General features: G+C 33.7%; 2 protein-coding genes across 2 annotated transcripts; both read right to left on the minus strand.

Annotated features, from left to right (window-relative positions):
- Positions 1-3,814: 3,814 nt before the first annotated feature.
- LOC108195019 (probable polygalacturonase At3g15720) lies at positions 3,815-5,722 on the minus strand. Its single transcript, XM_017361955.2, has 6 exons — positions 5,594-5,722; positions 5,344-5,481; positions 5,058-5,231; positions 4,363-4,570; positions 4,114-4,195; positions 3,815-3,989 (listed from the first exon to the last, which is right to left on the minus strand). The coding sequence occupies exons 1-6, from the start codon at positions 5,720-5,722 to the stop codon at positions 3,815-3,817; spliced, it is 906 nt and encodes a 301-aa protein (XP_017217444.2).
- A 4,479-nt stretch (positions 5,723-10,201) lies between these two features.
- LOC108195754 (protein NRT1/ PTR FAMILY 4.6) lies at positions 10,202-13,249 on the minus strand. The gene is made up of 5 exons (XM_017362709.2): positions 13,147-13,249; positions 12,971-13,076; positions 12,671-12,888; positions 11,459-11,899; positions 10,202-11,368 (listed from the first exon to the last, which is right to left on the minus strand). Exons 1-5 carry the CDS (start codon positions 13,147-13,149, stop codon positions 10,418-10,420), a joined length of 1,719 nt encoding a protein of 572 aa, XP_017218198.1. The 5' UTR covers positions 13,150-13,249; the 3' UTR covers positions 10,202-10,417.
- Between the last annotated feature and the right edge of the window lie 460 nt (positions 13,250-13,709).

Raw genomic sequence — 13,709 nt, forward strand, 5'->3', positions numbered from 1 at the left:
AAGTATATTATATAACATAAAGCCATTATTTTTTTATTAAAAAATTAAATTTCTCGAATTCCCGCGGGGATCCTCGTTCCCCGTTCGGGGCGGGGATCGGGGAGGAAAAGAATCCCCGTTCGGGGTTCGGGGCGGGGTCGGGGGTGGGGTTGGAATTCGGGGATCGGGGGCGGGGATAGCACTCCCCGACCCGAAGTGCCCCGCGCCCATCCCTAGTATGGACCATAAAACAAGCAATTAAATTTAAAAATGTGATGCACGTAGGATGATATGTTACCATTCACACGTACATTGACAACAAAGAGGATTGGCGTGGACTAATGTATTTGCTTGGAATATACGTTGGTGTGTTAATAAACGTAAGTAAACAAATGACCACGAAGGTGATATCTTGTAGTCTTCTTTAGTTCCTCACACATAACGTCTTGCACTATTTCTGGTTTGGTAGTTGCGACGAAAGTGCTTGATGTGCGGGGACTTGTGCGTCCTCTCGTTAAGGAATCAGGGTGAATCCTCTATTCCTCTTAATCACCGAAATACGAATATATCGGCCTGTTTGGGAATTAACGGTTAGCGGTTAGCTGATAACGGATTGAATTAGATGTTTTGACTATCTGATTGATTGAATTAGATGTTTTGACTAGCGGATTAGATTAGCTGTTTCTCGTAAAACTGTTTGGTAAATAACTGATTGATTAACTTTTTCTGACACGCACTAAAACTTCTGATCCAAAAAATTCCTCAAAGTAGTTTTTTCAAAATTAGTTTTTTGGACCCAAACCTCTATTTCAATTTGGCTAACTACCAAACACTAAAATTAGTGGATTTTAGTGGTCAAACCTCAAAACCACCTCAAACCTCTAATTTTTACCCAAACCTCTAACTTTCAAATATGGTCATCAATAGAAATGGTAGTTTTATTCCGATTATAACTAACTTCTAATTCTAAGTTAGTTTTTAATTTAATTATGATTTCAAACCAACTTCTGACTTATTATATTTTTCAACTTAAAATTAAAAATAAATTAAAATCCCGCCTTAAACCGGGACAACCACGCTCTGAATCACTTTAGAAGGAACCGGCCCGGTCTCCACCCCCAACAAAACAGAACGTTTACATATTCTCCTCTTTCCGGGCAAAAATATCACATGCTATATAATTGCGTTCTACTTTATCACTTGTTTTTATATAACCTTTTTTATATGGTTTGATTTGTATTTTAAGACTTTAAATAATATAATTTTATATTTTAATTTTTAATTTTTTTAAATAAAAATTTGAATATTAAATTCTTTCATAAAATTAAAATAATTTATAAATATATTTTGTAAAGATTTTAAAATATTTGTCATCGTCTCGGTCTCAAACATATACAATCCAATTAGACGGTGAGTGTATTTAATTTAGACTCTCTAATCTTATCCTGTACTCTATCGGTTTATTATTTTAGTACTTAAAAACAATCGTTTCGGAATAATTTAATTGTGTTAACACATTCTATCTTATCACTATATTGTCTGTTACTTTCATATTTATTAATCAAAGTATATTGTTTTCTAACTGATGACAAATTCAAATCTTAAAGCATTAGTTAATTACTATCGGTATTGGTAAAGCCGTAAAGGAGAATAATAATATAATAAGTTTTTCTTTCAATTTAATATTTCTTTTAGCCGATTGTCAATTTTCTCCTCTCTGTCATAGATTGTTACAAGCTGGTTGTTTTTCTCAAACAAACCGGCCTGAAATAGCAGTGATATCTATGTGCTTTTTTAATATATGTGCTGTGTACAGGAAAATATACTACTGTATAAATTATGGCAGGATTCTCTCACCCTTTTCCCCCTGTTTGCACTTTCTAGCATCCGAGCCTCCGAGGTCCCTAGTTCTAAAACAGTACCCTCTCTCCCACGGGCCACTAGATTGGTTACGTTTGCAAGGATGACTCGTTGAAATATTATAGATTTTTATAAAACATAATTTTACAAATTATTTTAATTTTTTTCTAAAATCATAAAATTATTATTTGTAATATCATTAAAATATATATAAACTAATATAAAATATCTGAAAAAAAATGAGTGGGACAGAAATAATATTAATTTTATTTTCAAATGGGGTCGTGCTAGTGACCAAGATACGAAGAAATGATAAAAGGCCAACGACAATCTGTTTTGATCCGTTATTACTTATTCAAAACATCTCTAAACGAACAGAATTCTCAATTAAAATTCAATAAATTATATTATAACTAAAAATATAAATAAATTTGTAAATTTGTAAATTCCACCCTTATCTGAAAATATAACTAATCCACGAATATAAATTACCGCATTAAAATGATATAGAATAGAAAATAAAATTAATATATCATTTTTAAAATATAATCGGTAGATATGTTGACAATAGCATTGAAGCGATGAACATTACCGGAGTAAACTAGAATAAAAAATATATTTCATTTTAAATTTTAGAAAGCGGTTAAAGTTCACAGGTGTTTTTTTTTAACAATAATATTTGTTAATTTTTAGTTGATTTTCCAACCAGAGTCATTTTTTTTTTTGAAATACATTAATAACATACTAGGAGACAGGAGTATCAGGCAGTCGTATTCAGTCCCTTGGTTTGTTCTTTCACCCGGACGATACAGGCACTAAAATTTACAGCCTGTGATCTGTGTAGTTCATTGATGTCAACGATTCTTGTCAATGTTCCATCAGCTAGAGATTTTTCATATACAAATCTGCATAAATTTTATAATACTCCAGTTCATAGCTATGCTAAGTATCCCAGTGACGAGAGGATCTTTTAACCAAGAATTAAAGATCTCCTCCACTAATAAATCGTAACATTTCGGCCATTCAAAACCCTTAGCTAAAAACTTAGGTATTTCTAATCATATCCATCTCTGAGTTATTTCTTTGAAAGCTTGTAAACTTGTACCAGTAAGCCATCAAGGCTGAAAAAAATTCAAGAACAAGAGAAGACATGCAATCATGCATATAAAGTAGATTAACAGAAAAAAAATTGATCACCACACTAAAGTAATTAATCAACCAAAATTTATGTGGGAAAATATAATCCTACTCACTAGCTTAAAACCTCTCCCGAATAGCTTTACAATATCCTCACAAAGCTCAAAGTTATACACAAAATTGACATTGATCAGTTTAGCAAGACCTCTGGAACAACTGTACCATATAATTGTCCTCTGCCATTGTTGCAGTAAGACAGAGTTTTCTTCCCCTGACGACTGGTCTTCAAGTAAACATTTTCTATCCTTATGCCCTCGCACGGGACAGTCTTGCTGCAATCAATCTTTACCGCTGTCTCCCTTTTAGACGTCCCAATTACTTCCCTGAATGTCACTCCGCTCACTTTCACCGCGGAATCCTGCCATATCAAATTCATCGAAATTCAGTTCATATGGTGATCAAGTTTAGAGACAGAACTTCAGTAAGCCAGCACAATGTTAATTAGTACTTACATGATCTACACATTTTTCGTGATCACAATAGAACTGATTAATGATGATAGGATTATCCGAGTTTTGACTGAGTATACGTTGGAATGTTATTTCCCTGGCGAAACCTTTTCCTCCCTGCAGAATTCGGGTCACAATCGATTAGTACCATCTATATAAACTTGTGACAATGGCTTCGAGAGTTGAGAAGTTGAACATAGGAAAATGCTTCATGCACAAAATTTGGGTACAAAATCTTTCACAAAATAATATGTCTTAAGTTTTGATTGAAATGGACCCCATATAGTATTCACATAAATAGCACCAATTAAAACATCTCATCTCGGTTGCTATGTCATTTTATGCAAAATTTTGTACTCGATTTTGTGCATGTAATAGATGATCGGAAACTTTACCTGCCATGTTTTGATTCTAGCACCGTTGGTGGTGTTGGTGAACACAACATCCGATATATCAATATATTCCACCTCGTCGTTAGCACCATGCTTTCCTAAACTCCCAATGCTGTTCATATCGAAAGATAAACATGCAAAAGAATATTACAATCACATTGTAGTTCGAGGACAGATTGTATGGAGATAACAAAATACTAATAACGCACCACTAGAAGAAAAACCAGAACAATTACCTTATACCATGCCCAGGTCCGCATCTGATATTATTAATTGTCATGTGTTTTGATCCACCCCCGATGGATATACAATCATCACCTGCGTTAAGGCCGACATATATTAAACTCAAGAATTACTTAGACCAGTGTCCACCCAAGTCCGATAAAAGAAGATTTAGAGGAGCCCAAAAACAACATGACTCAGTGCCGACAATATCATACTAATACAAAGTTAGTAGGTACGTAACACAAATAACAGATACATGCCTGTTCCAATTGTGCAATTCTGAATATGTACATCAGTTGATTCCCCGATGTGAATGCCATCAGTGTTGGGGCTATCAGCAGGAGCCTCAATGTTTAAGTTTGCGATGTGTGCCCCTTGTACTCCGTCGATCACAATGTGCATACGAGGATTGTCCTTGAACCTTAATCCACTAATTTGTAGATCTTTTGAGTTAGTAACCCTTAAAGCCTGCACAAATCAACACCAGTTTAGCACAGTATTGTTTTTACGTGTCATGTCATGTAACGTCCCACTTAAACCGACTTCTATTCATAAACTATATTACTTTGATTGGGGTACGAAATATTAGACACGACACATATCCGAGTATCGGTCTCGAAAAATCTTGAAATTAGGGACACATGGACACTGTTATGTTGTACCAGGAGAAGGCATGATACACTAATAAACAAGCATGGTAAATAGAGACCTTATCATAAAACTATCATTCCCAAATCAACCACAATTTCGTAAGAAATTTTGCAGTTTAGGGGATCTTCTCTGCTTGTTTTATGTTTTTACTTCTTTCCTTCTGTTTTTATTTTATGATTTGCATTGTATATTCAACTTATATGTGATTCTTTAGTTCATCAAAATGTCCCGAGTGTTCAAATATCAGACACGAGTACAATTATCAAAGAGTCGGATCAGTAACATAGTTCATAAACATACTTACCGCTGGCTTGTTGTTATCCTTAATTTTCCACCACTTTTGTCCACGTCCATAGATGGTTCCGGAACCAGAGATGGAAAGGCCATCTACATGAGAGAAGCGTATCCAACTATCACAATTATCAGACCCGCACTTCCATTGTTTAGGTTCACTTGGTGCTGTTATAGTACCATGTACCTACAACAAAACATCCGTTTCTTGTTTCACAATCCAGTTGTTGAATTCTTTGTTTTTCGTCAAAAATAAATAAATAATTGTAGTAATCAGTTAAGCAGTGATAATCAAGTACCTCAACTACGACAATATCGGGCTTGCATGGGCCAGTAAAATCCAAAGGATTCGTGAGAAACTCAAAATTTGCCGGGAAATGCATGGTCGCTAACGAAGATGAGGACTTGCAGGTTGCTTCCCATGCTCTCAATAAACCCTAATCAGTTCAAGTAAGAAGTACATTAGCGGAATAATTTGATAATAACAAATTACGTAAGCAATATATCAAATCGCGCCTATTTTCAACCGTCAAAATCTGGTCGACTTACTTGAGTGTCATCTGTGATACCATCACCAACGACACCATGATCACGAACATTGACGATGGACTGAGTAAGAGCAAAGTCTACAAGAAGGCTGAATAACATGACATACTTCAAGAACCCTAGCACGGCCATTCTAATTTCTCTCGAAGCTATATGTTTATAAGTAATTTACTAATAATGTATTAATGTCTAATTTCTGCGGGAGAGGAGAAGGAAGATTAATTATCTTGTCGAGTGTAAATTTTTTAAATTAAGTGAGGAGGTTGTTTGTTTATATAAAATTTAAGACATAGACTCCGATTAGGACTAAAAGTTAACAGAGATTAATGTTGCAGACTAGTAAGATTAGTAACGAAGAAAATAGTTACCGACAATAGATTTTAATATACAGACTAGGACTAGGAATTACTCCCTCCGTCCCTATTTATCTGTCCACTTTGGAAGTAAAAATTTGTCCCTATTTATCTGTCCATTTATACTTTCAAAACTAACTTAATGATAGTTTTTCAAATATATCTTCATAATTTCAATTTTCAAGGCTTGACTTATTTAAAACTTGGTTGAATTCATGTTTTGAAGACATAAAGTAGGAGTATTCCACCATCTTCAAGATATTAATTAGAGGTATTTAATGAAAAAGTTTATACAATCAATTATTCCTTGGTATGCGTTTTTTTTTCCAAAATGGACAGATAAAAAGGGACGGAGGGAGTACCGTTCAAGAAGCAGAAAAGTCGGTCCCGTGTAATTCTCGTCCACTTTTGCTAGTGACTTAGTGGATCCCCGAGAAGGAATAAACCGATATACCCAAAGAGTAATGAGATGTATTTCAAATTGTATTCGAAAAAAAAAAAAATTGTATAATTTTACTTATCTAATTTATGTGTATGGAGGTATGAGTAAAAAGAATTGAAAAGGAATGTTGGGATGATGAAAATATGGTATTTGAGCTATGAAATCTATACTATACTATTAAAGCCGAAACATTAAAAGTTTGGTCGGTCGGTCGGTACTTGGGCCGAAATACAGGCCTATCCATATAACTAATTATTCATTATAACTTTGGGTCGGTCGATACTTGCCGAAACACAGGCCTATCCATATAACTAATTATTCCTTATAACTTTGGGTGTCCAAATCTATACTATATTGTTAAAACCGAAACTTTGGGCCCAAATATATACTATACTATTAAAACCGAAACATTGAAAGTTTGATCGATCGATATTTGGGTCGAAATACGGGCCTATCTATATAACTAATTATTTATTTTTAACTTTGGCCGAAATACAAGCCTATCTATATAACTAATTATTCTTTTTAACTAAAATATATTATCTTTTTATATTTTCTAACTAAAAAAACTCAATCTTCTAAAATATCGTCGAGCAATATAGTCATTACCTTTTTAACAAAAAATGTTATCTTTTTAAAGATTTACTATCTATACTATACTATACTATAATAAGCCAACATGGGTATAATTTGTAGTCCAAGGTTTTAGTTATCTTTTTTGGTTTGGTACTGTTCTTTTGGTACTACAAGTCTACAAATGTGGAGTGTATTAGTATTATATTGTTAAACAGTTTCAAATACTAAAAACACTCATAACAATTCATCATCATATAATATTTCATTAAAAAAATTATAATGATATTATAAATAAAATTATAAATATACAATTTTGAATATCTTTTTTTAACAAGAACCTTCATATAATTCTTTTTAACTTTAATGTGTTCTATTTCAATATAAACACGAACCGTTACATAACTCTTTCTAACTCTAATCTTGAAAGTTGTCAAAAAAACCAAAATTACGTTGAAATTCGATTGATTAGATTACTGAATCTTTTAAAGGTATTACACGATCGGCTATGTTTGGAAAAAATTTGAATTTTCTGATTTTTTATTTTTAAATCTACGTGTACTAAATTCGGATTACATATACTAAAATCTGACACACACACATATATATTTATTAGGGTTTGTCCATTTCAAGTAATCCAGAAAAAATATAGTCAGTTGAATAATATAATTTAATTAAAATTCAATCCATTAATACTAAAATACTAATTAAATAATATTAAAATTTAAATTATAAATAATAAATTACGAACTACATACCCGCCCGTGCTTAGCACGGGTTATAGGCTAGTTATTTATGAAAAGAAATGCAAAGTAATTTTTTTATGGAGTCGTATCGTGTATGTACTGCTGCTGACCTGCTGTTCTGCAAGTGCAGTTAAAAAACCGTACATATTCTTGTTTATCAGCTCAGGTCATTCTCCAGCCCCAGGTCATTTCTGGACTTTTCGTACATACAAAATTATTATTATTATTATTTACTCCCTTCATTTTAAAATATATGTTCACTTTAGAAAAAAAAATTGTTGCAAAATATTTGTCCATTTCAAATTTCAATATAAATTTATATTTTCAAAATAAACTCTCATTCAGATATTGCTAATTTATATTTTCAAAATCAATCATATATCACATATTTATGTTTTTAAAAGGGGCATGTAATTCGAAACGAAAAGAGTATTTTTTTTAAGTTGTGGTATCTTTTGAGACAAATTTTAGGTATTGTTTGATATTTTTTCGAATCTATCGCCGATACACACATTTTGTTGATCGATAGTTATATCATGGAAGTTGCAAGATTCTACTTAAAAAAATAAAACGAGCAGAGGCTCTATTCAGGTATGTCTTGCCCTTCACATAAATACATACATAACTATAACTGAATTGCCTTCACTTCAATTCAATACTCCCTCTGTCCCTCGGAATCATTTACAGAAGGGGTCACGGAGACCAAGATAATGTATAAAAAATGAGTAAGGTGAGATGAAAAATGGTTAAATGATGGGACCTATCAATATTTAATACTCCCTCCGTCCCTATTTATTTGTCCACTTTGGAAGTAAAAATTTGTCCCTATTTATCTGTCCATTTATATTTTCAAAACTAATTTAATGATAGTTTTTCAAATATATCTCCATAATTTCAATTTTCAAGGCTTGACTTATTTAAAACTTGGTTGAATTCATGTTTTCAAGACATAAAGTAGGGGTATTCCACCATTTTCAAGATATTAATTAGAGGTATTTAATGAAAAAGTTTATACAATCAATTATTCCTTGGTATGTGTTTTTTTTTCCAAAATGGACAGATAAAAAGGGACGGAGGGAGTAATAAATTTGAGATAATGGAGGAAAGTAGTGGGTGTAATAGTAGTTTTTATTGTTAAATATGAGATAGTAGGGGAAGATAGTGGATGTAATGATAGAGAAAACTTACTATTTATAATAACGTAAATAGATGAGAGGGACATCCAAAATAATAACGGTAAAGAAATGAGAGGGACAGAGAGAGTATTTAAATAGGAAAATGGTGATACCACTTTCATTCTTTCGCGAAAAGAAGGTTTCATTCTTTCGCGAAAAGAAGGTTGTTATCTAACATTTGACCTGACATGAATGCCATCTTATCCATCTGTACTTCCGCTGATTATCTGTGTTTTATCTTTTTTCGTCACAATATTATTTTGAACGTAGTGTGTTCAAGGAGTTATAAATGTGTTTGTCAGGCCGGCTCAACTCAATATGAGGCCCTAAGCAAGATTTTAACGGAGGCCTTTTCTTATATATAAAAAAATTCTATTTTATTTAATATGTAAATTTATATATTATTTATAATAAATTTTTATGTAATACCTTTTTTTTATATTTGAAATAGTTTATATTTTGGATTCTTATAGATGATTGTACATATATTTTTTTATGAGAACATTAATAATTATATTTATATTTTACACAAAATTTATACATCATTTATATATATATATATATATATATATATATATATATTTATTTATTTATTTATTTTTTAAGTTAATTTGTATATTAATATAACATTTAAACTAATCAAATTTTTAAAGAGTACTATAGCGAAAAATATAGAAATTACATCATTCATAATAACGTAAAATTTATGAAAAACAAAATATATATTATTTATTTAAACATTATATATTAAATTTATTAAGTTCTTACGCATATCACTGAAAAATTCAAAATCATTTGAATCATATAATTCTCATTTTTTTTAAGCTTATTTTATTTATATCACTAATATTTTATTATATATATATATATATATATATATATTTAAATTCAAATAATTTATATTTATTTTAAATTTATTTTCATAAATACATATCAAAATTTAACTATTATAATCTAAACATATATAGAAAACAATAAAAAATTTGAGGCCCTTCCAGAACTTGGGGGCCCTAAGCAACCGCTTAGTTGGCTTCACTGTTGAGCCGGCCCTGGTGTCTGCCTAGGAGTTTTTCTCATGCTTGAAGTGCGGTAAAGATTGTAATGTTCATTTCAGGAATAACTAATCGGTCTTTATAGTGTTTGTCGATGAGGTTACTTTATACTACTCTTTTTAGTTAGGTGAGAGATTTTGATTGATGGAAATTTTTGTGTATTCAGGGTCACTATTATTAATGAAATGGGAGTCTATCGATGTAAATGTTAACTCTAAAAAGTGGTTGTTAGGATATACTCATGAGTACATGTTAAAAAAATCCGTTAACTAATAAGTAAATAATGACATATTCAAATTACCATTTTTGTGCTGATACAATATTGCACTTCCTTCAACTAACATGAGAAACTGTCTCCTAAAACTCGAAAGTGTTAGGAGGAGAATTTAATCGAATCATATAATATATTCTAACAGAATCGGTAATAAGTAAAATACATCATTAATTATCAAGAAATTTCTTGAGCAGGACGATAATTTGCATTCCCTATTCATTTCCCGACCTTGTAGATCTGTACTTGTAACGATTAGCCCAGAAAAGAAAATGCAGGAAGTTCAGAGTACTTAAAATACCCATCAGCCAGTAAAATCTTTCCAGGTGATAATAATTTATGTTGCTGCCATAGAGCCATGGTGTGTTTCCAAAGGTTCTGGTGACCCGATTCACTGTCGATACAAGCACTGAGCTGAAATAGTAGCCTGTTGCCAGTGAGGCCCAGGAGAGGGATGTTGCTAGAGATCTCAGGCTAAGTGGAGCCTCGGTGAAGAAAAATTCCATCATGCCAGCCAAGGTGAAAAGATCAGCAGACCCGAGAAATAAGTATTGCAATGATACCCAAAGGAATGTGATTGGGAGAGGTTTTGTGGAATTTAATTGGCCATATAGGGTTGCCACCTTCTTGCGTTTCATTTCAACTAGAGCTGCAACTGTCATGGCCACAATGGAGAGGAATAGGCCCGTTCCAATTCGTTGTAGATGAGTGATACCCGTCTCAGTTCTGGTCACCTTCCGCGCAAATGGAATGATAATGTGGTTGTATATTGGTGCGAGTACCATAATGAAGAGGACAGGGAATACTGGAAGAGAAGCTGGTGAGACACGTAGAGATCCAATTTTAGTGTTCATGGTGGCTGCTTGTTGGACTGAAAAGGTGGATAGCTGAGCAAGGCAGCAGTTGAGCATTATAGTCGACATGAAGATTGGGAGGATCTTGAGTACTATCTTTACCTCCTTTACTTCTGTGACAGTGCAATCAAGTGCTGGATAATCAGGATTTTCGTGCAGTGCTCTGTTAAGGAACTCTGCTTCTGATGAAAACTGGGCTGCTTCTTGTTGATTAGCATGATGTAGGTCTCCCTCACCGCGTTTTTGAGTGTCCGTGGTTGTACTAAAAGGACTTTTGCAGATGCAGGTGTTGCAAACTGCTGCAGTTAAAACCTGTTGCAAAAAAAATTTCGGTCTCTCAAGATATGACCAGATTTACTATGTATTGCCTAGAGCCTTCTAAATTTTGGAAAGTAACTGTACCTTGAGTATTGATGTCATGGGGCTTCCTCTAGGAACTCTATTTCTGTATGTGGTGGAGCCAATGAGGAAAATTAAAATGGAGATAAGTATTGTTGCCGTGGAAATTCCAAAGCCCCACTGCCATCCCCAATTATCCTCAATCCATACGACGAAGGTTACTGCAATCAGTGCCCCGCAAGCCAGGCAAAAGACATAATAATTAAAAAATGTTGATCTCTTCTTTCTTCCCTCTGGAATGGTATCATCAAATTGCTCGGCTCCATGTGTGAGCAATGAGCCTTTAATGCCTCCAACGCCCAGTGCCACCAAATACAGGCCTGCAAACAGCATGACGGATTTTGCTCCTTCTAATTCCTGACATACTGTGTTTCTGTTTGTTGGCATGCAGCTTGGTGGCCTGAGTGAGGGTCTTTGAGCTTGCAGTGTAAGGATCAAAAGGCCCTATTTCCAAAGTCATAGTCAGATATGGAAATGATTAAAATTAGTTCCTGCGACTAATGGGTATACTAAAACCTATGTGATTATGTCAGAAACTTTGACTCGTTCGATTATCTAAAACTGCTAAAATTCATTAACCCGCCTCTAATGTGTACAACTTTCCCTGCTAGTCTACCTCTTATTATCTTAAATAAACGTTTTTGATTGTACATGATGTTATGTGAAAGTTCTTGCCATTTAGTGTTTATTCTATGGTTATATATGCTTCTTCATGGTCACTATACTCTAGTAAATGTCCTGTCTCATTCTGAGATCAATTCTTCTAGATAACAAGTCACACCAGGCTGAGTTCTTGCATGTGTGGTTTCTCGTAATCACCATAGAAGTCACTATATACTCTTCAAATTGTGTTCTAAATGAAGTAACTACAAATTTGGCATTTCCCTTGTTAACAGGTAATTCAGAAAAGGCTCTATCAGGTCCTGTTTGCCAGACTTGTCAATTGCTTGTGACCACCTTTTGAGTATGTACTCTTTTTTCCTACGTGGAACTTTTGATTTTCCATTTAAGCCAAGGTAGTTCCTGTTTTAATTTGAGTTTTACTGTTTAGATGAGTTTATATTAACTGATAACATTGTCGAAAGGCAACTGCAGATGACTTGCACAAGTAATATAGAATATCCATTAACAAAACTACCGCTTAAACTATAGGCTTATTTGCAGTAAATCAGTACTTACTTAGAATACTTGAGTAAGAAACTTATAAGTTCTTACCATGAATTCAATTATAGCACTTATCAGATATATGCAGTAGGTGGTGAAGTATGCATCAGATAAGAAGCCGCCAAGGAGAGCAAGGAGGAAAGCTGTGCCCATGAAGTTGGTCACAATGTTGGCCGAACTGGATGGAGAAAAGTGCATGAATCTCAGGAGATACAGCACGAGGTTGCTTGCATTGGCCAGATACGCTAAATTCTCCAGTATCTCCACAGCTATAGGTCATATGTTCAACTTAGTACTTGCAAGCATGAATACAAAATTCTTTACTTTAAATCAGCAGATGTCTGTACTTACCTAGGACGAATGATGCAGCTAGCACGCCGCCATGTTTCCCTCTTAAAGCTGGCCTGTTCTTCCAGTCTACGTACCCTTCCCATTCTCTTAAGTGATCTGCCTCGTCCTGGAAAAAGAAAAGTTAGAGCCAGGAGCAAAGACTGAACGAGATCAAACATTTCAGAACAGGAGCATACCATATTCTTTCCTACTTCTATGTGGTCTAAACAGGAGATACTTATGTGGTCTAAACTCTAAAAAGGAGATCAAATGAGAAATTTGTTCACATATTAAGTCGAGTGATAAAATTAGTCATATTTATACCGAGAAGGTATGAGTTGCAACCTAGTAGAAAGGTCTAGAGGAAAATGACAATGCCTTCTCTCACATGTTACTAGAGAATTCGTGCTCCTATCTTGATGTGTTCATTAGAGGGCATGTGGGAGAGTGAGTGAGACAGAACATAATGCTAACTCATGTCTGCAAGTTCTTACAGTGACTGGTGCTGTTCTTGTTAGCACAAAATTCTCTTATTGGTTGGCCTTTTGTCATTTTACGTACTTGCACCTAATAGATAGGTACGTATGGAAGAAGAATTCTCCTTATGGTGGATCAACTGAGACATTTCAGATCAAATGTTGAGTTTGCTGGTTTCCGTATTAAGGTCTGTAATGTGATACTTTCCACTGCCTTAGGGTATACAGTTTAGTGCAGGAATTTATTATCACTGTGTTCTCGGGCTCACTTAAGTAACGTTAAT

The sequence above is a fragment of the Daucus carota genome, chromosome 7 (genome assembly GCF_001625215.2).
Source record: "Daucus carota subsp. sativus chromosome 7, DH1 v3.0, whole genome shotgun sequence".
In the NCBI taxonomy this organism is placed as follows: Eukaryota; Viridiplantae; Streptophyta; class Magnoliopsida; order Apiales; family Apiaceae; genus Daucus; species Daucus carota.